The following is a 21,367-nucleotide window of genomic DNA, read 5'->3' as shown; positions in this document are numbered from 1 at the left end:
GACGAATGTGATAGAAAACAGATAAGATGAACTTGTGATATTTACAGCAGCAATATATTGTGGGAGAATCCATGTAAACAGGCAGAGGACACACACATTCTGACAGGTACATCAGACACACAAATTCAAGCCCTGCAAAGGTGATGTACGGAATCATTTCCTAATTATAGATACATCCGTCGTCCTGTTATCTGTGAGATGTAATTGAATGACCTGAACGTAATGAAGTGTATCTGGCGGGGCCGCCATCCAAGGAGGCTCAATAAAGTGTTGAAGAGGCCATTATGATACGGGATTGTTGAAGTTGTATTGTACTGGCCTCTAGCGGTGATGAGAAGAAGTGCAAATACTCAATGTGTTTCATGGCATTCTATAACAACAGATTACATAAAATATGCATGTTGATGGGCCCAATATATATCAAAACATGTATTTTATACGTCTTAATCATTTCCGAATTCCTGTTTTTAAACCTTTAACATAGAAATTGTAGCTGACATGCTTGAGTCACAAAGATAGCCAGATGCAATGTGTAGTTTGTACAAAAAAACATAACACGTCAACACAGGAAGTCAACAAATTATTAGTAATTAGGAATTAAATAAGATCCTTCTAAATAAACGAAACAATCCTTACGATAAAGGAAATGCCACCAGTTTAAAGAACCAATTCAATTTGAAGCCCAAGTTCAGCAATAAGGTAGGTTGCATAGCAACGGAAGTAGGCGGTGTCAGTTATGGCAGTAGCCAATAGGGGGGCGAAGGGCGGGGCGTCCTGCTCAAACACGAAAGGAGGAGGAAACGGAGCTGCATGTAGCTGTGTAGCTAGTCAGATGCAATGTGTAGTTTGTACAAAAAAAACATAACACGTCAACACAGGAAGTCAACAAATTATTAGTAATTCCTAATTTTAAGATTCAATAAGATCCTTCTAAATAAACCAAACAATCGCCATTATACAGGAAATGCCACCAATTCAATTCAAAGCCCAAGTTCAAGCAATGGGTTAGGTTGCATAGCAACGGAAGTAGGCGGTGTCATTTATGGCAGTAGCCAATAGGGGGACGAAGGGCGGGGCGTCCTCCTCAAACACGAAAGGAGGAGGAGCGGGGAAACGGAGCCGCATGTTCAAACCCCCGGCAAGGACTCAGGCCCGCCCATTAGCTACTACTAACATCCTATTTCATACCTGGCGCTTGGTAAAACTCCATTGTGAGGCCGAGAAAAAATGTCCAGCTTCAACTGGAAACCGTTTGTATACGGCGGACTGGCTTCTGTGACGGCGGAATGCGGTGAGTTGATGTGTGGGAGGAAGCCGCCCAGGAGGCCCGAATGCGTGGCTTGTCTGTCTGGCTCTGTCGTGTCCGTGCTGACGGCATGGTGGTCTGTGTGACAGGTACATTCCCAATCGACTTAGCCAAGACACGTCTTCAGGTTCAAGGCCAAGTAGGCGACAGTAAATACCGAGAAATCCGGTACCGGGGTATGCTGCACGCCATGGTCAGGATAGTACGAGAGGAGGGCGTTCGAGCCCTGTATTCAGGGTATGTACAGTAGCTCCTATTTGTATTCATATGCCTGTTCTCACTATCCACTTTCACTTTTATTCAAGTATACATTCAACAATTTCCCGTAAATGGAACCACTTCCACTTTTCGAACAGGTGTGGGTGTCGATTGTATCCAAATATGTATTGTATATATCGCAAAGGAAGTACTGGTATCAAACCTACACCGCCATTTTTCAGGTTTTGATGTTTGTATTCTTATTTAGGGAATAAGTCAAAGTACACAGGAGGGAAACAATTTTATGTAATGAAATGGAACTGGGGAATTATCTAATTAAAATTAAAATATAATATATTAAAATATATATAATATATATTTTTTATATATAATATATTTCATTTTTATTTAAATAGAAGAATATTTAATTTCTATAAAAATATATAATATATTAAATTTCTATATAAATATATTATATATTATATATATATAATAAAAATTATATATATTATATTTTTTAATGATATATAAATATATATTATGTATATAATTTAATATACAATTAATAATAAAATAAAACTGGGGAATTATTTAATTAAAATATAATATATTAAAATATATAGTATATAGAATTTTTGTATATAATATATTACATTTTTATTTAAATAGAAATATATTTAATTTCTATTGAAATATATAATATATTATATATATAATAAAAATTATATATATTATATATTTTTGAAATAATATATAAATATATTTTATTTATATAATTTAATATATAATTAAAATAATACAATTATTATTATTTTATGATACTGTTCCATTGGTTTCTATTGTTGTATTTATGTAGTAATGCCTTTTTTTTTATTGTGGTTCCAGGCTGGACCGTATTGAGTAGGATTCCTTATTATTATAGTATTAATAATAATAATAATAATATTATTATTATGGAATCTTTTCATAGAACATATTACAACATTATTCAACATTAATAGAGCTCTCTATGCATGAAATAACACCCCTATAGTCACATTTACCCAATACGTGTTACTGTAAATGTGTTCCATGTTGTTCTTACATATATATATATATATATATATATGTATATATATGTGTGTGTGTATGTAACTATTATAGGATCGCTCCCGCCATGCTGCGCCAGGCATCCTACGGGACCATCAAAATTGGCACATACCAGAGCTTCAAGCGGTTGCTGGTTGACAGGCCCGAGGGTGAGGCCCGCGTTCTATTCCAACATGCATGCGCCTGTCTGAACGGTTGGCCCAACGGCTCGACTAAACCTGCCTACTTTTGAAGTGTTTATGCAAAAACACCACAGCTGCTATGTAAAGTCTAACTCGTGCTCCTGTCTGCCCATCAGATGAGACACTGTTGACGAATGTGTTGTGTGGCATTCTCTCCGGGGTCATCTCTTCCTCCATCGCCAACCCCACGGATGTGCTGAAGGTAGCTAAAGGCTCAAATTACCATTCTGTTGTAGAAGAACAGGTTGGACTGACTTGTGCTTTTTCTGAGAATGTCAAACACACTGAGAAGCTACGACTACAGTTACGGAGACGGCTGTAGTGTACCGCAATGCACGAGGCTCGTCACGCGTCAACGTTTCAGGTCATCAAATTTAAATATTAGTCAACGCCAATCTGCATGGTCTTGCGGAAAAATATGGTTTCCCCCTAAAGCTAATAACTGGTTGGACCACACTTAGCGGCAACAGCAATGAATCATTGTACTTGCTGCACAACCATGCTTCTATTCATCACAAGTATTCCAGGTCCTGAAGCAACAAAACAGCCCCAGACCATCACACTACCACCACCATATTTTACTGTTGTTATTTACTGCTGTTATGATGTTGTTATGACTTTTACACCGGATTTAATGGGACACACACCTTCCAGAAAGTCCAACTTTTGTCTTGTCAGATCACAGAGTGTTTTTGCCAAAGGTCTTTGTCAAAGGTCAAAGGTTACTGTTGTTATGATCTTTTTCTGAAATGCAGCGTTACTTTTCGGGATACATATCTTTGAAAAAGTTCTCCTCAGGCCAAAGAGTATTTTCCCAAAGACTCCCAGTCTTCTAAAACAGCCCCAGACCATTACACTACCGCCACTATATTTTACCGTTTTTATGATCTTTTTCTGAAATGCAGCGTTAACTTTTCGGGATACACATTTTCGAAAAAGTTTTCCTCAGGCCAAACAGTATTTTCCCAAAGACTTCCAGTCTTCCAAAACAGCCCCCAGACCATCACACTACCACCACCGTGGGTATTTTCCCAAAGGTCTTGGGGATCATCAAGATGTTTTCTGGCAAAATTGAGTTGTTCAGCAGTGGTTTCGGACCTCTGCCATGCAGGCCATTTTTACCCAGCACTGACCTCAACTGAGGCAAATAAGGCCTGAAGTTCTTTAGATGTTGTTGTGGGGTCTTTTGTGACCTCTTGAATGAGTCGTCGCTGCGCTCTTGGGGTCATTTTGGTTGACCGGCCACTACTGAGAAGGTTGACCACTGTTCCATGTTTTGGTCATTTGTGGATGATGGCTCTCACTGTGGTTGGCTGGAGTCCTAAAGCTTTAGAAATGGCTTTATAACCTTTTCCAGACTAATTGAGCTCATTTTTCACACATTTAGTTTTGGATTGTGTTTCTCTTTTACTAATAATAAGAAGTTTAATTTGAACAGTTGTGTTGTCATTGAGTGACATTGACATTTACGTTTGACTTTTTCACACCACTGTGTATACTTTATATACCTCTGAACCAATGTTGTTAAAGTCGCATTAAAATGTCACAGACTACTTGTACTAGCTGTGGGAAGTCATGTGTAAACATACCCTTATACATGACAAAGACTAATGCTGATCTAACTTTTTGTAAAGGCAATTCTCTTTGGATTTGGATTAGATTAGATTGCATAAGTGTACCTAATGAAGCGGCCAACCAGTGTGCTTATCCTGGTCCTGAGACATAGTTACGTTAAACCTTCACTGGCGACTTATTAATAGACGTGAGGCCTTCAAGGCTGAACATAGTCTTCTGTAAATGATACGGTTGCATGAATATGATTTGTGTACGCATGCTAAAGGGCCCGCTGAAGGCAGGATGACCTCATGTGCGCTGAATGCCTTTTATTAAGAGTTAACAGATATGAGCAGCTGAGGACTTACAATCACAGTGTGTGTGTGTGTGTGTGTGTGTGTGTGTTGCCAAGTGGTCATGAGGCAAAATGGAGGACTAATATGTGAAAGCGTAGCAAGGGAAGCTTCAGCTAAAGAATGTTCCCGGACACAAATACAGAAGAGGAAAAAATGCAGACCGATTTGCCAGAAAGCCCTTCTAACCTTTCGTCTTCGCTCTCCAATGGCTACCATAGTTAATGCATGCTAATGTTACCTGTTTAACAGTTGCGTCCTATATACATATATTTACTTGTCTCATCAAGTGTGTGTCTCTGCTTTGTCAGATCCGCATGCAAGCCCAGGGAAATGTGATCCAGGGCAGTATGATGGGCAACTTCATCAACATCTATCAGGAGGAAGGGACCAGGGGACTTTGGAAGGTACAAACCACTTCTTTTACTTGCTACCATTTCTGACATTAAAAATAAAAAAATCATTAAACATGAACTGCAATGTGTAAACCAAGGGTGTCCAAAGGGTGACCCCAGGGCCAAGTGCAGGGTGCGGCTGTTTTTTTTTTTATTGAACTGTGGCACATTCTAAACATATATAATTTAACAAGAAAACAAAAAAGTCCAAATATTAATAGAAAAGGTTGTGATTTTACAAGTATAACACAATATTATGAGGAAATATAAATATTAAAGAAAAAAGCGGTTGTTTTTAAAAGTTGTAAAATGAGAAACAAACACAGCAAAACAATTAAGGGGGGGGGGGTAATTTGCCGGAAAAAGTTTTAATGTTATGAGCATAAAGTCTAAATATTTTGAGAACAAAGTCATCATATTCTGAAATACAAATTTACGAGAAAAACATTGAAATAGTTGGATAATTAAAAAAAAGCAAAAATAGAATAATACAGCAGTACTTTTACCAGAATAAATTCAAAATATTACAAGAAAAAAGTAGTATTATATGTTTAAATTTTATGAGAATAAAATCGTAATATTTTAGTAACACAGAGTTAAAATATAAAAAAAATATATATGCTACTTTTTAAAAGTTTTAATATTATGAGAAACAAAGAAAAATAAAAATATATGTAAATAAATATAAAATAAATATTTTTATCATTTTTTATAAATAGAAAAATAAAAATGAAGTCATATTTTTGGGGAAATTAGGTTGAGGAATAAGTTATAATATTATAGACCTAAAGTCATAAAATTTTCAGAGATGGTTTATATGGTTCATCATTAATTGTTGCACTTTTTCATATTTTGGACTGGATTTCTGCAGCCTAATTTGGCTTTGAGCACATTTCGCCCTCTGCTGGTTGCTGCCAAAAAGTGCTTTACTCATTTACTGTACGCAATAACTTAATAATAATTAATAATTCCTTGTGAGATGGAGAGATAAAATAACAACTATAGGAATATAGGATGCAGGAAGAGCTTAGACAACGATGTTGTATGATCTTGCCAATCTCGCCTCTCTTCCTCCATCAGGGTGTGTCTCTGACTGCTCAGCGAGCGGCCATTGTCGTCGGAGTCGAACTGCCGGTCTATGACATCACCAAGAAGCACCTGATTCTGTCGGGTCACATGGGCGACACCGTGTACACGCATTTCTTGTAAGTGAGGGCAGGAGCGGATCAGGAAGAGGAAATTAGAAGCCATGCAGCAAGACGCCGGAGTATGTTTTTAAGGTGCAACCAGTTAAGGAGCAGACATGCGCCTCCAGGCTGTGATGCTGACTTTCAGTTCGTGTTGGGTTGGTGTCTGCTTTTTATTTACTGAGCGGCAAATCGGATCAGCTGTGCTCCCGCGATTACACGACATTCCAGTTACACCAGTAACTATGGGATCTGAGGCTATTTTTCATGGAGAAAAATCCATGCACCCATCTACAGTGGCGTGACAAAAGATTTCAAATTTATCACTTGTTTGTCACACTTAAAATTAATTAATAAATTAAATATTAGGCAATAACAACACAACTGAGCACAGAATCCAGTTTTTAAGGGAAGAAACATGGCCGCCACTGTTAAACATACATTAACTAAGGCCTCACTTGCCTCAGTTAAGGTAGGTGTTGACTCCACCATAAGAAAGACAACCAAGACCAAAATCAGAAAAAGAACATCATACCAACAGTAAAATATGGTGGTGGTAGTGTGATGGTCTGGGGCTGTTTTGCGATTCTGTGATAAATGGAAGCATGAATTCTGCTGAAAGAGAATGTCCGACCATCTCTTGGTGACCTCAAGCAGCAGGACAATGATCCAAAACACACCAGCAAGTCCACCTCTGATTGGCTGAATAATGGCATGACCAGTATGGCCGAATGACAACAATTCTGCAAATTCAAATCAACTGCAAATGCTATAAAATCTTGCTATAAAATGTCCACCATTGATTAAATGGTAACGATTAAAAGAAAATCAGGGGAAATAAAGACTAACCACTTCCTTTGTCTTTACGGCATGCAGGTCTAGTTTCGTGTGTGGTCTTGCTGGAGCATTAGCTTCCAACCCTGTGGATGTCGTCCGAACGCGTATGATGAACCAGAGAGGAGGAGCTTTGTACCAGGGAACACTGGACTGTCTGCTGCAGGTCAGTCTACATCAGGGGTGTCCAAAACACATACAGGAAGTGAAAGGATGCAAGGGACACGTTGATATTTTGTAAAGAAGAAAAAATGCATCTCTGCTTTGTCATATGGTTGAAAAAGCTTATTATGAGTATTTGGCCTTGGCACTTTTTTTTCCAAATATTTCAAATTTCTCCTTAAATAATCTTTGGGAATTGTCTTCAGTAATATCACTTTTTTTACCCCCAACCTAATTAATTTTTTGTTATATTTTTGTTAATAGTGAGAACATTTTCTTCTGTAATATTTCAGTTCTATGCTACTAAAATGGCATTATTTTTCCTCATAATATTATGAGGAAATATTCTTAAAAATGTATAATTTTTCTTGTAATATTTTGACTTTATTCTTATGAAAATACTGCATTTTTCCCCATATTTTTTGTCAAATTTTGCAACTATTCATATATTAAATAATATTTTGACCTTATTCCCATAATATTATAACTTTTTCTGCAACCAAAAATTTCAACTTTATATTGGGTTTGTTCTCATAAGACTTTTTTCTTTAATATTTTAGCTCAATGGTACTAAAATGACATTATTTTCCTCACAATATTATGCGAAAATAGTCTTAAAAATGTCAAATTTTTCTTGTAATATTTTGACTTTATTCTCATGAAATTACTGCATTTTCTTCCACTGTTTTTCAAATTTTGCAACTATTCATATATTAAATAATATTTTGACCTTATTCCCATAATATTATAACTTTTTCTGCAACCAAAAATTCCAACATATTTCAGCTCTATGCTACTAAAATTACATTATTTTGCCTCATAATATTATGAGGAAATATTCTTACCTTTCCAATTTTTCTTGTAATATTTTGACTTTATTCTCATGAAATTACTGCACTTTTCCCACATTTTTTGAAATTCTGCAACTATTCATACGTATATAAAATAATATTTTGACCTTATTCCCATAATATTATAACTTTTTCTGCAACCAAAAATTCCAACTTTATTTTGTGTTAGTTCACATAAGAATTTTTTCTTTAATATTTCAACTTTAAGGAACTAAAATAACTTTAGTTTTGAATATTATGTTGTTAAACTTTTCTCTGAATATATGCCACTGGCCCTTTTAAAAAAAAACAAACAAAAAAACAAAAGCAGCTCAGGCCACATCCCTGTTGTACATATTGGAGCCCATAGACGAAAACAGCGTGTACATAAACATATTCAAACTTATGCTATCTGAGTTAGCTTCAGCGAGGACTTCAATGTCCCAATTTGACGCTCAGTAATGTGATTAATACTCTGCCATCTTGTTGAAAAAGCCATTACGAGCGTCTTAGCCAACCACCACTTTTATAATCGTGTCCAAGGGAGTCTTTTCACAAATAACGATGACGCAACAACAAGAGCAAGGGGTTGTATGTGACAAAAGAATACTTAAAACCAAAGAGGTGTACCTTTTTAGAGCTAAATCAATACTAAGCACTCTGAGTCAGGATATCTCATCCCGTGTTGTCTCCTGCGACTCCTTCAGTTTGAGGCGAATTGCTTTGTTTCACATTCGACGGCTGTGCTGAATATCTTTCAGTGTGCTTAAATATTTAGCCCAAGCCGTCACGACGCCAATTTCCCAGCTAAAAGCACCCAAAGGATTGTTGAATAATGATCAAGGGATAACAAGCTGAAGTGTGTTTTCAAACCTGTTTGTCTTCGCCTCCTCAGACGTGGCGCTCGGAGGGCTTCATGGCCCTCTACAAGGGCTTCTTCCCCAACTGGCTCCGTCTGGGCCCGTGGAACATCATCGTATCCTTGAAACATCTCGTTAGCGCTGCACTCTGTTGTTTATCTACTGTGATGCAATGTCGTTTGGCGCGGTAGAAATCGGCGAGAGGCAGGGGTACATCCTGGACTGGTGGCCAGCCAATCACAGGGCACATATAGACAAACAACCATTCACACTCACATTCATACCTATGGACAATTTGGAGTCGCTAATTAACCTAGCATGTTTTTGGAATGTGGGAGGAAACCGGAGTACCCGGAGAAAACCCACACATGCATGGGGAGAACACGCAAACTCCACACAGTGATGGCCAAGGGTGGAATTGAACTTGGGTCTTGTAGCTGTGAGGCCTGCACGCTAACCACTTGACAGTCCTGGTTAACATCATCAATCAATCATTAAAACCAAAACGGACTCTAACCAAAGCAAATTCTGCATTGAAAATAATCCAATTAAATCCAATCAATTTGTTCCAGACACCCAAAAATTAATTACAAATGATGGATTGGCAACTTCTAGCATCACTTTTTTGCCCCCCCCCCCCCCCCCCAAAAAAAAATAAAGAAAGAAATTTTCAAGCAAACCGGAGTACCTGAAGAAAACTGGGGAGAACATGCAAACTCCACACAGAGATGGCCGAGGGTGGAATTGAACTCGGGTCTGGTTAGCTAATATATTCAAGATATTTACATCATGGATGACTAAGGCAACATAAAAATATTCACATTTGAGAGGCTAAAATCCCAGATTATTTACATTTCAAAAACAAAATAGTTGTCGATTAATTGGATAAATGATTAATCATCGATTCATTGATTAATTGTTGCAGCTCCTTGACTCAATGTCCAGTTCTTCCTCACATATGAGCAGCTCAAGAAGATCAACATCTGAGTGGTGTAGCGTCCAGAAATGTTGAATATGAGCACAAGTTTCCGAGACGAGAGGACCAAAATTGTCTGGACTGGGATGGATCCTTGACGGAACCGCCGGGTCCGCAGGAATTGATGGACACCCTCGTTTGCCGTGGCATTGGAGTCTTGTGTGGGCTACGTGTTTTTCCTCAAGCCTGCTGTGGCTTATGTGGGGAAAAATGTCTGCGACTTCCGCAAAGGGACGCTTGAATTTGATATTTTTAGCTCACGCGAAATGCTTCGTTAAGAATCAACCGACGGATTCATGTACCAACACTCCTCCCACTTCCGGGACGCCACAGTGGCCTCTGTTCATACGTGAATGTCTGAGGCTTGAATGTCACCAGAATAATGTTCAATTTCAAAGCGGCCTTAAATTTTGCCAGTAGAGGGACGTTGCACACGTTGGAGAGCAGCTGACAATCACTGCAGTCATTCCCTTTCGAAATAGCAAGAGTGCTTTTAAGTCAACACACTTCGAAAATCGGATCGGGTGTGCGTATTTTTTCCAAATATATTTCTAAATTGAGAGCAATTTAAGCAAGAAAACTTTGCGTTATTGAAAGCATCCTGAAGCTGGCAACCTCTCAGTTAGCTAGTTAGCTAGCAGGACCCTGCATCTTTTTTGAGTAAGCAATTTACTGTAAGCTAGCATGAAAGTGAAATAGGTTATTCATCATCCGATTAAAAGACCACAGCTAAAAAAAAAAATCCTTCTAACATAGACGCCGTTTGATGCCCCTGCGCAAGCTGAAACTCACTTTTTCCATTGAAGGATCATGACAGGACCCCCCCTCTCCAAGGTGCCGTATGGAAAACAGATGCTGATTGTTATTAGACTGCAATTAGATATTTTGGGAGTCATATTTTTTTTGTTCCATGAACATCAGGATCAGGAGGTCTTGCTTATGAAACTCAACAATCCGACCACCTTTTTTTTTGCCTTTGCCATCAAGAGATGACAAAAAAAAAAGACATTGAATCCACTTCGAAAAGGATCGGGTGTGCGCTTTTTTTTCCCAATATATTTCTAAATTGAGAGCAATTTAAGCAAGAAAACTTTGCGTTATTGAAAGCATCCTGAAGCTGGAAAACTCTCAGTTAGCTAGCTAGGAGGACCCTGCATCTTGTTGAAAACTTGAAGCAATTTACATTTTGCACTTTTAGATCTTAAGAAAGTTCTATGTAGAGCTTAAAATGTAAAAAAGAAAAAGAAAAGAAATGGGAAGTGAAACAAAAAAATTTGCGTAAGCAATTTACTGCAAGCTAGCATTAAAGTGAAATAGGTTATTCATCAGCCGATCAAAAGACCACAGCTAAAAAAAAATCCTTCTAACATAGACACGCCCCCTCTGCAACATCTCCACATAGCCACCTTCCGTTTGACACCCCTGCACAAGCTGAAACTCACTTTTTCCATTGAAGGATCACGACAGGACCCCCTTCTCCATATGGAAAACAGATGCTGATTATTGGACTGCAATTAGATATTTTTGGGGGTCATTTTTTTTGTTCTATGAACATCAGGATCAGGAGGTCTTGCTTATGAAGCTCAACAATCCGACCACCTTTTTTTTGCCTTTGCCATCTCTTGATGGCAAAGGCAAAAAATAAAGCTGAAACAAGCTGAAACAAGCCAACTTCCGTTTGACTCCCCTGTACAAGCTGAAACTCACTTTTTCCATTGAAGGATCACGACAGGACCCCCCCTGTTCAAGGTGCCGTATGGAAAACAGATGCTGTCTGATTATTGGACTGCAATTAGATATTTTTGGGGGTCATTTTTTTTGTTCTATGAACATCAGGATCAGGAGGTCTTGCTTATGAAGCTCAACAATTTGACCACCTTTTTTTTGCCTTTGCCATCAAGAGATGGCAAAGGCAAAAAATAAAGCTGAAACAAGCCAACTTCCGTTTGACTCCCCTACACAAGCCGAAACTCACTTTTTCCATTGAAGGATCACGACAGGACCCCCCCTGTTCAAGGTGCCGTATGGAAAACAGATGCTGTCTGATTATTGGACTGCAATTAGATATTTTTGGGGGTCATATTTTTGTTCCATGAACATCAGGATCAGGAGGTCTTGCTTATGAAGCTCAACAATTTGACCACCTTTTTTTTTGCCTTTGCCATCAAGAGATGGCAAAGGCAAAAAATAAAGCTGAAACAAGCCAACTTCCGTTTGACTCCCCTACACAAGCCGAAACTCACTTTTTCCATTGAAGGATCACGACAGGACCCCCCCCCCTTTAAGGTGCTATATGGAAAACAGATATTGATTGTTATTGGACTGCAATTAGATATTTTTGGGAGTCATATTTTTTTTGTTCCATGAACATCAGGATCAAGAGGTCTTGCTTATGAAGCTCAACAATCCGACCACCTTTTTTTTGCCTTTGCTATCAAGAGATGGCAAAGGCAAAAAATAAAGCTGAAACAAGCCAACTTCCGTTTGACTCCCCTACACAAGCCGAAACTCACTTTTTCCATTGAAGGATCACGACAGGACCCCCCCCTTTAAGGTGCTATATGGAAAACAGATATTGATTGTTATTGGACTGCAATTAGATATTTTTGGGAGTCATATTTTTTTGTTCCATGAACATCAGGATCAAGAGGTCTTGCTTATGAAGCTCATCAATCCGACCACCTTTTTTTTGCCTTTGCCATCAAGAGATGGCAAAAGAAAATTTTTTTTTTTTTTTAAAGGCTGTGGTCTCAAACCTTTGATCTGGTGATGAACAACCTGTTTCAACTGTAAATTGCTTACTCAAGATTATTTTTGCAAGATCCAATCGTACAATTTTACATCTGGTGTGAACATTTTGATAAGGAATGTATTTGCGTGGATATTTGTTTACCGCTTATTTGCACTACAATTGCTGTTACCGCCAACTATAACCTTTTCTTCCATTGTTTATTTTCTATATCTCCTGGCTTTACTGTTCCTTGCTGCCAAATTTGCAATAATTTTGTCTTTTTAAATGTTGTTGCAAAGGCTGCTGGATGGGTGTTAAATAATAATAAAATTTAAAAAAAGAAAGATTTGCGTTTCCATCCTTTCACCACAGTGTGGCGCTGTGTAGCTTCCACCCAGTTAATTCCAGAGCCCACTTCACAATCCCCACCAGCCCTCATCTTTGAGGCCACGGATCTAGCACACTTGCTTCTGAGGGATCGCTCCGGCCTGTCTCCAAACACGCGGCATGCCACAAAACATCGACCTATGAATTATTCACAGGGAGTCGAACATGTAATTGTTCTTGTTTCAGCGGGTAAATTCCCAGTTTTCCCTCATCAGAGCTGTTTAGATGCTGACGGCTCCAGGGAACATGGGCGAGAAACACACTGTGGTGAACTCCGGTCTGTGTTGTGTTTGTGTGCCTTGTTCTTTTTATTTTGGGAGTGTCACTATGGGACTTATTACTTGGGAATATTATGAAAACTTGGACTAAGCCACCATAAGTTGCACTTCTGGGTGAATGTTGTTGGGTTTTATAACTTTATTGAAAATATTTACATATACAAACTGTATTTTTATGTTTGTGGTTTAAACATCTTTCTCCAATTAGAGAACACAAATGGTGGGGTGTTCTGAGTTGCCCCCCCCCCCAATTGGCACTTTAGCCTGGCATCCCGTTTTTTTACAAGCTGGACAACTTTGGCCAAGAGGGATTCCGGCAGTCACAGCCATGCTGCATTGTGGCTTTTATTTGCTGCCTGGCCCAAGGGTGCGGTGGGGAAGTGGAGAGGGGGGGTTGGCTCAATTGTGTTCCAGGGATCAGAGTGGGCTTTTGTGTCAATAGGATAAGGCTATGCTCTGCTCCAAAACCCCCTCAACCCCTTCTGTCCTTTCATTTGTTTTGTTTTTTTGTTTTGTTTTTTTTCAGCCGCATGGAAATGCGGCCCACTCCAACACCCGGCGGAATAAATGGCCAAACAAACGGGAATTTAGTAAAGGAAACAAATCTATTGGGCTCTGCTGCTCCATTTGGAAGGTCTGCAGTGTTTCTCGGCTGCACAATGCTGAAAAAGACATTTCTTCATCTCATTACTGCTCATTATTGCCATTAGATTACAGTCTTCTATTCAACACAATAGTTTCTTAGTGAAACTATTTTTCCCCGAAAAAATAATTAGTATTTAGTCTGCATCATGTCAAAAAACAAAGCCAGGAAAATACATTTAAAATGTTGTTTATATACATTCGAACCTTGGTTAGCATCATTAATTAGTTCTGGAAGCTCCGACTCTAACCGAAATGGATGTTAACCAAAACAAACACTAGTTGCATAGCAAGCTGCTGGAGATCTTTTACCAGTTTGTGGTAACCAGTGCCCTGTACCTGTTGCCAGACCAGGACCAGCAAAAAAGGACACGAACAGACTCCTCCAGTTCCGTTCCCACAGTGAACGCGACAGTACTGCACAACATATATGCTAACACAATGGTTATTTAGCTAGCAAAAAATAAACATGAACAGAAAAGGTGTCCATTTTTTTCATTTATAAGTCACTCCGGAATATAAGTCACAGGAACAGCCAACCTATGAAAAAAAAAGTACGACTTATAGTCCGGAAAATACGGTAATGCATTCCAAAGTGCCAAAAAACATGAACAACAAAAGCATTTTTATAGTTTTGTAGTTATAGTTTTCAATGCAGAAAACAATTGGAAAATGTTGTTTATATACATTCGAACCTTGGTTAGTATCATTAATTTGTTCTGGAAGGTCCGACTCTAACCGAAATGGATGTTAACCAAAACAAACACTAGTTGCATGGTAAACTGCTGGAGATCTTCTACAAGTCTGTGGTAACCAGTGCCCTGTGCTTTGTTGTGGGACCAGGACCAGCAAAAAAGGACACAAACCGGACTATTTCGGAAACAACAATTTCCAACAGACTCCTCCAGTTCCGTTCCCACAGTGAACGCAACAGTACTGCACAACATTTATGCTAACACATGGTTATTTAGTTAGTAAAAAATAAACATGAAGAGAAAAGGTGTCAGTTTCTTTCATTCATAAGTCGCTCTGGAGTATAAGTGGCAGGAACAGCCAACCTATGAACCTATGAGTACGACTTATAGTGTTAAAAACGTGAACAACAAAAGCGTTTTTATAGTTTTGCAGTTATAGTTTTCAATGCAGAAAACAATTGGAAATGATGACTGACAGCAAAATACATTTAAAATGTTGTTTATATACATTAGAACCTTGGTTAGCATCATTAATTTGTTCTGGAAGGTTTGACTCTAACTGAAATGGATGTTAACCAAAACAAACACTAGTATGTATGGTATGGTAAACTGCTGGAGATCTTCTACAAGTCTGTGGTAACCAGTGCCCTGTACTTTGTATCGGGACCAGAACCAGCAAACAAGGACACAAACCGGACTATTTCGGAAACAACAATTTCCAACAGACTCCTCCAGTTCCGTTCCCACAGTGAACGCGACAGTACTGCACAACATTTTTAATGGTTTAATTTCATTTGAACATGCATCAGATTACAATTGAGTGCATCACATAATCAGTTCACAGTTCCACATGCCCAAAAGGAGTAGGAAGAAGCAAAGCTTATTAAATCCTACCCCTCCATCTGGTACTTTTACAATCAGTAACTGTTACATTTGTTCACTTCCTGCTTTCCTAATATAGTTTAAGTTTTTTTTATTTTATTTTATTTTATCAAGTAGTACGAGGTGATATGACCATACAATGACCCTGGTACTTTTACAATCAGTAACTGTTACATTTGTTCACTTCCTGCTTTCCTAATATAGTTTAAATTTATTTTATTTTATTTTATCAAGTAGTACGAAGTGATATGACCATACAATGACCCTGGTACTTTTACAATCAGTAACTGTTACATTTGTTCACTTCCTGCTTTCCTGATATAGTTTAAGTTTTTTTTTGTTTGTTTGTTTTGTTTTTTTTTATTTTATTTTTGTCATGTACCGAAGTACGAGGTGATATGACTATACAATTACATAATTAGGTAGAAAAAAACATATATAAGTCACTCTGGAGTATAAGTAGCAGGAACAGCCAACCTATGAAAAAAAGTACGACTTATAGTCCGGAAAATACGGTAATACATTCCAGAAACGTGAACACCAAAAGTGTTTTTATAGTTTTGCAGTTATAGTTTTCAATGCAGAAAACAATTGGAAATGATGACTGAAAGGCGGTCGTCATACTTTGAATATGTTAAATGTCTTTTAGGCTTATTATACTGCGATAAATATTCAAAATAGTAGTATAATCAAACAGTATTCTCAGTACACTTTACTTGAAGTCAACTCCCGAGTCGACTGCTCATATTGACCAAGATCTCAACCAACTTGGCAGGCCCCCTAACTCATGGTCGACCTACATTCACACAACAGTAGAAGAAGACGTGTGGACCCCAGAGGGGGGGGGATCACAAGGATGAGCCGCTGGTAACGGGGCTGCGATTGTTCCGTCAAGACGAAAAGAGGCCAACACAGCGACTGTTTAAGGAGATAATGTGAGTGAGAGATTTATTCCACATGTTGGCGTCCTTTCATCGTGGAACTCCCAAGAATCGGCAAACTCTCAGCGATGAAAATATGATTTCTTGGAGAATGTTTCAATGCGGACACATGGGAATTACAGAGCGGAGGCGGACACAATATTAAGGCCATGCTGCTGGCTCTGGTCGGCGAAATATGTACGTCACAGGATATCACACGGCAGCAAATTTGTTTTTTGTTTTTTTTTTGGCCAAAGCACAGCATGGAGTGACGTTTAAATACGTCTCGGAAACTTCAGTATTCACATGGAACATTGAATGACTTTTGAACAAAACTGGGTTATCCTGGAATACTATTATTTTGGTAGTAGTATCACATGACAAGATGTAGGGCTCTATGATTTACGGAATTAGCGACTAAAAATGGAATCTACTGGAAACTTGTGGAAATTGACATAATACTACTACATTTTCTTTCTTATTATTTCAATTTTATACTTATAAACACTGCTCTCATAATTTTATGATTTCAGAACCATAATTTTTTAATTTTGTCCTCACTCTAATTAAAAAAAAATTCAAAATTTTTGTTTGCCTTTCAACAAAAAAAATATTCCAATTTATGCTGTCATTATTTTTCCTCATAATATTACAACTTTATTCTTGAAAAATTACAAATGTTCTCTTTAGATTATGAATTTATTCTTGGAAAAATTACAGCTATTTTTTTCCCATTTCTGCTGTTTTTTTTTTTACATTTTCCAACTATTTCAACTTTCTTGCTATAAATGTTGTACTCATAATATTATGAATAAATATTATAAATATAATAATAAATATTGTATTATTTATTTCAATATTTTTTTGTCCAATATAATTTTAGAAATATTCTAGCATTTTTCGATTCTCATTCTCAATATTAAAACTTTAAAAAAAATGTATTACAAAAATATTGCTTTTTTAAATTTATTTTCCAACTATTTCAAATTTCTTCTCATAAATGTTGATCTCATAATACTATGACTTTATTCCCATAATATTAGATTTTTTCCCTAAGCAAATCTTCCAAAATAATCTTTTTTGTGTCTCATAATATTGTAACTTAAAAGTAAAAACCAAAACTTTATTCTACCAAAATGTTGTTAATTTTTGCTCATAATATTACAAATTTATTCTTGAAAAATACAGCTATTTTTCCCCATTTTGTTTTACATTTTCCAAGTATTTCAACTTTATTCCTATAGATGTTGTACTCGTGTTATTATTAATGAATATTATAAATATAATAATAAATATTGAGTTATTTATTTCCAATATAATTGTACAAAAAATCCAGCATTTTTTGTTTCTCATAATATTAAAACTTTTAAAAAAATTAATGAAAAAATATTGCTGTTTTTTAAATTTCTTTTCCAACTATTTAAAATGTTTTCTCATGGATGTTGATCTTGCAATACTTTATTCCCATAATATTAGATTTTTTTCCCCTAAGCAAATCTTCCAAAATATTTTTTTTGTTTCTCATAATATTATAACTTTAAAGTAAAAAACAAAACTTTATTCTACCAAAATGTTGTTAATTTTTGCTCATAATATTACAAATTTATTCTTGGAAAAATACAGCTATTTTTCCCCATTTTTGCTGTTTTTGTTTTACATTTTCCAACTATTTCAATTGTGTTCCTATAAATGTTGTACTCGTATAATTATTAATGAATATTATAAATATAATAAATAGCCCTTTTTTTAAATTTGCCAACTATTTCATATTTCTTCTCATAAATGTTGATCTTGCAATACTACTATGACTTTATTCCCATAATATTAGATTTTTTTCACTAAGCAAATCTTCCAAAAATAAATTTCTTTTGTTTCTCATAACTTAAAAGTAAAAACCAAGACTTTATTCTACCAAAATGTTGTTAATATTCCTCATAATATTACAAATTTATTTTTGGAAAAATACAGCCATTTCTGCTTTTTTTGTTTGACATTTTCCAACTATTTCAACTTTATTCCTATAAATGTTGTACTCATATTATTATTAATGAATATTATCCATATAATAATAAATATTGAATTATTTATTTTCAATATAATTGTACAAAAATTCCAGCATTTTTTCTAGTAATATTAAAACTTTAAACAATGAATTAAAAAATATTGCTGTTTTTTTAATTTGAAATTTATTTTCCAAATGTTTTCTCATGAATGTTGATCTTGCAATACTATGACTTTATTCCCATAATATTATATTTTTTCTTAAGCAAATTTTTGTTTTTCATAATATTATAACTTAAATTTTTTTTTTTTAAATCTACTTAATGTTACCAAAATGTTGTTAATTTTCCTAATAATATTACATTATTCTTGTTTTATTTTAGTTTCCTTGTTAAATTATATTTTGAGAATGTTCCACAGTCCCAAAACCGCACTTTGAATACCACTGCTTTAGTAACCTATTCCTCATTAGATCTTAGCTGAAAGTCGACGTTTTGCTCCTTTCTTCTCAACTAATGTACCAACTATTTGTACAACACGTCAAACTACCAACAAAGCTTTGCTCTAAAATGTGTCGCGAGCGAATAAATCCGGGAATGCTGTCAGGATAACATCTGCACATATCCTAGTTCGACAACTTGGCTTTTACGTAACTCCCAAGGATAAAACACTGGGAGGAGTTCATCGCCGCTCAGACATGACAACCGACCATCTGTTTAACTCCCACCGTCACAACCTCGTCTCTCTTTACATCATGTGCTCGGTTACAGATCCCCTATTAGTAACGCTGCCTCTGATTGGCCGGGGAAATCTGCTTGATTTCCAATTCTCTGCAGATGGGCGACTGACGTTGGGGCCTGCTCGGATTGGGCGGGTTCCCAGGTGCAGACTCGTGTCTGAAGTTCCGTGTCTTACATCTTTGGCGCTCGCTTCTTCTTGAAAAAAAAAAAAAAAAAAAAAAGAAAAAGCAGAATGGATGATGATTTTAGGCGGTGGGGAAGATGAGTGGAATATGGCGAAGTGTGTGGGAGTGACGACAGACGTGAAACGGCGGGGATCAGATGTTAGGTGGAGTCGCTGGGGAGGTACTTTTATGGGGTCTTGGCGTGTGGAGGATGGGGTCAGCGCCTCGAAAAAAACCACTGATGGGAAGTGGGGAGGATCCATGTTGCATTTAATACCGTAGGAAACATCACACTTCAAAATGCTACAGTTGAACGTTTCTATAAATCCCTGCAATGTATTTTTAAATTGAAAGCAGAATTTAAAGCATAAAAAAAAAAATGAAAGTAATAACCACCTTTACTTTGAAATGAGTGTTGCGTTTGTTCTGTGTTTATCTTCCAACAGATGACTGATGATCTCCATCAGGAGAGAACAGTAACATCACACACGGAACTCAAGCAAGGCCAGAGGCATACTAGTAAAAAACAAATACATAAATACATATGACATGTGTAGGCTGTTTTAACGTACTATTGTATTATTATTATTATTAGAAATAATTTAACAGTTAGCATGTTTTTCAGTTCCCATCAGAAAAACTGGTTGTAAATTTGTGTTGGACTTAATGGTGGCTGATTGTTGCCAATTTGGGGCAGGTGTGTGTGTTTTGCGCTGAAAGACCTTGGCTTCCTGTGATTGGCTGCAGCAGCGGCGCCGCCATCCATAAAAGGAAGCCACCAGGAAGTGGAAGAGCCCATCCCATATCTCTCTTTCCTTCCAACCTGATGCATCGATGTTGAGCTCTGAATTTATGGACACTTTATATTTGTGAACTGCTGTTTTTATTTTCCTTTTTTGTAAATGTGTAACAAAGACGCAAAATAAACTACAAAAACACTCAGGTCCCCCAGTATTGTGATTTACAGCATAAATATTAATCCTAAATTTATTTTATCTACATATTTAGATTCCTGGACAGTAAAAACATACCATGGAAGTGTTTAAATGACTTAAAGAACGCGAATGTTAGCATGCTAACACCTAGAATAATGTTTGCAAAAGTGCCTACGGCTGAAAATGCTAAATATTTTAGTATAATTAGGTTAGCATGCTAACATGTTAATGTATACATGCTAACACTTAGCATGATAGTGTCTGTATATTAAAGGGCTGACAATACAACTATGCTAATGTCAACATGCTATTGTTTATTATTATTATTATTTTATCTACATATTTAGATTCCTGGTCCATATAAACATACCATGGAAGTGTTTAAATTACTTAAAGAACGTTAATGTTAGCATGCTAACACCTAGAATAATAGCGGTAGGTTTTTGCAAAAGTGCCTACTGCTGAAAATGCTAAATATTTTAGTATAATTACGTTAGCATGCTAACATGTTAATGTTAACATGCTAACACCTAGTATGATAGCGTCTGTATATGAAAGGGCTGAAAATACAACTATGCTAATGTTAACATGCTATTGTTTATTATTATTATTTTATCTACATATTTAGATTCCTGGACCATAAAAACATACCATTAGAATGCGAACATGCTAATGTTAACATGCTATTGTTTATTATTATTATTTTATCTACATATTTACATTCCTGGACCATAAAAACATACCATTAGAATGCTAACATGTTAATGTTAACATGCTAACACCTAGCATAATATTGTCTTTATATGAAAGGGCTGAAAATACAACTATGTTAACATGCTAATATTAACATGATAATGTTAGCATGTTAACACCATGTGTTTACCTATGAAAGTGGTTAAAAATTCTACTATGTTAATGTTAGTATACTATGATTGCTAACATGCTAACAGTAATATTTTCAGCCCTTTTCATCGGCTGAAAAATGTATGTTTAACCGTGGTGCTCCCTAGCCTGGGCGTAACAAAGACGCAAAATAAACTACAAAAACACTCTGTCAAGCGCTACA

General features: G+C 36.6%; 1 protein-coding gene across 1 annotated transcript; it reads left to right on the top strand.

Annotated features, from left to right (window-relative positions):
- The first annotated feature begins 1,076 nt into the window (after nt 1-1,076).
- On the top strand, nt 1,077-10,954 carry LOC131126361 (kidney mitochondrial carrier protein 1). The gene is made up of 9 exons (XM_058068808.2): nt 1,077-1,291; nt 1,396-1,543; nt 2,648-2,742; nt 2,892-2,977; nt 4,994-5,089; nt 6,158-6,282; nt 7,141-7,264; nt 8,986-9,066; nt 9,896-10,954. Exons 1-9 carry the CDS (start codon nt 1,228-1,230, stop codon nt 9,935-9,937), a joined length of 861 nt encoding a protein of 286 aa, XP_057924791.2. The 5' UTR covers nt 1,077-1,227; the 3' UTR covers nt 9,938-10,954.
- Nucleotides 10,955-21,367: the final 10,413 nt, after the last annotated feature.

The sequence above is a fragment of the Doryrhamphus excisus genome, linkage group LG6 (genome assembly GCF_037039965.1).
Source record: "Doryrhamphus excisus strain RoL-2023G ecotype Guam linkage group LG6, RoL_Dexc_Guam_v1.1, whole genome shotgun sequence".
In the NCBI taxonomy this organism is placed as follows: Eukaryota; Metazoa; Chordata; class Actinopteri; order Syngnathiformes; family Syngnathidae; genus Doryrhamphus; species Doryrhamphus excisus.
Note: the sequence above shows the minus strand (reverse complement) of the source record. Positions and strands in the feature narration are given on the sequence as shown.

What these genes read in the sequence shown, in the direction of transcription:
- LOC131126361 (XM_058068808.2), top strand. Translation starts at nt 1,228, where the DNA reads ATGTCCAGCTTCAACTGGAAACCGTTTGTATACGGCGGACTGGCTTCT. An exon ending in GCTGGTTGACAGGCCCGAGG is followed by an intron (nt 2,743 to 2,891) that starts GTGAGGCCCGCG and finishes TCTGCCCATCAG; the next exon opens with ATGAGACACTGTTGACGAAT. An exon ending in GGACCAGGGGACTTTGGAAG is followed by an intron (nt 5,090 to 6,157) that starts GTACAAACCACT and finishes TTCCTCCATCAG; the next exon opens with GGTGTGTCTCTGACTGCTCA.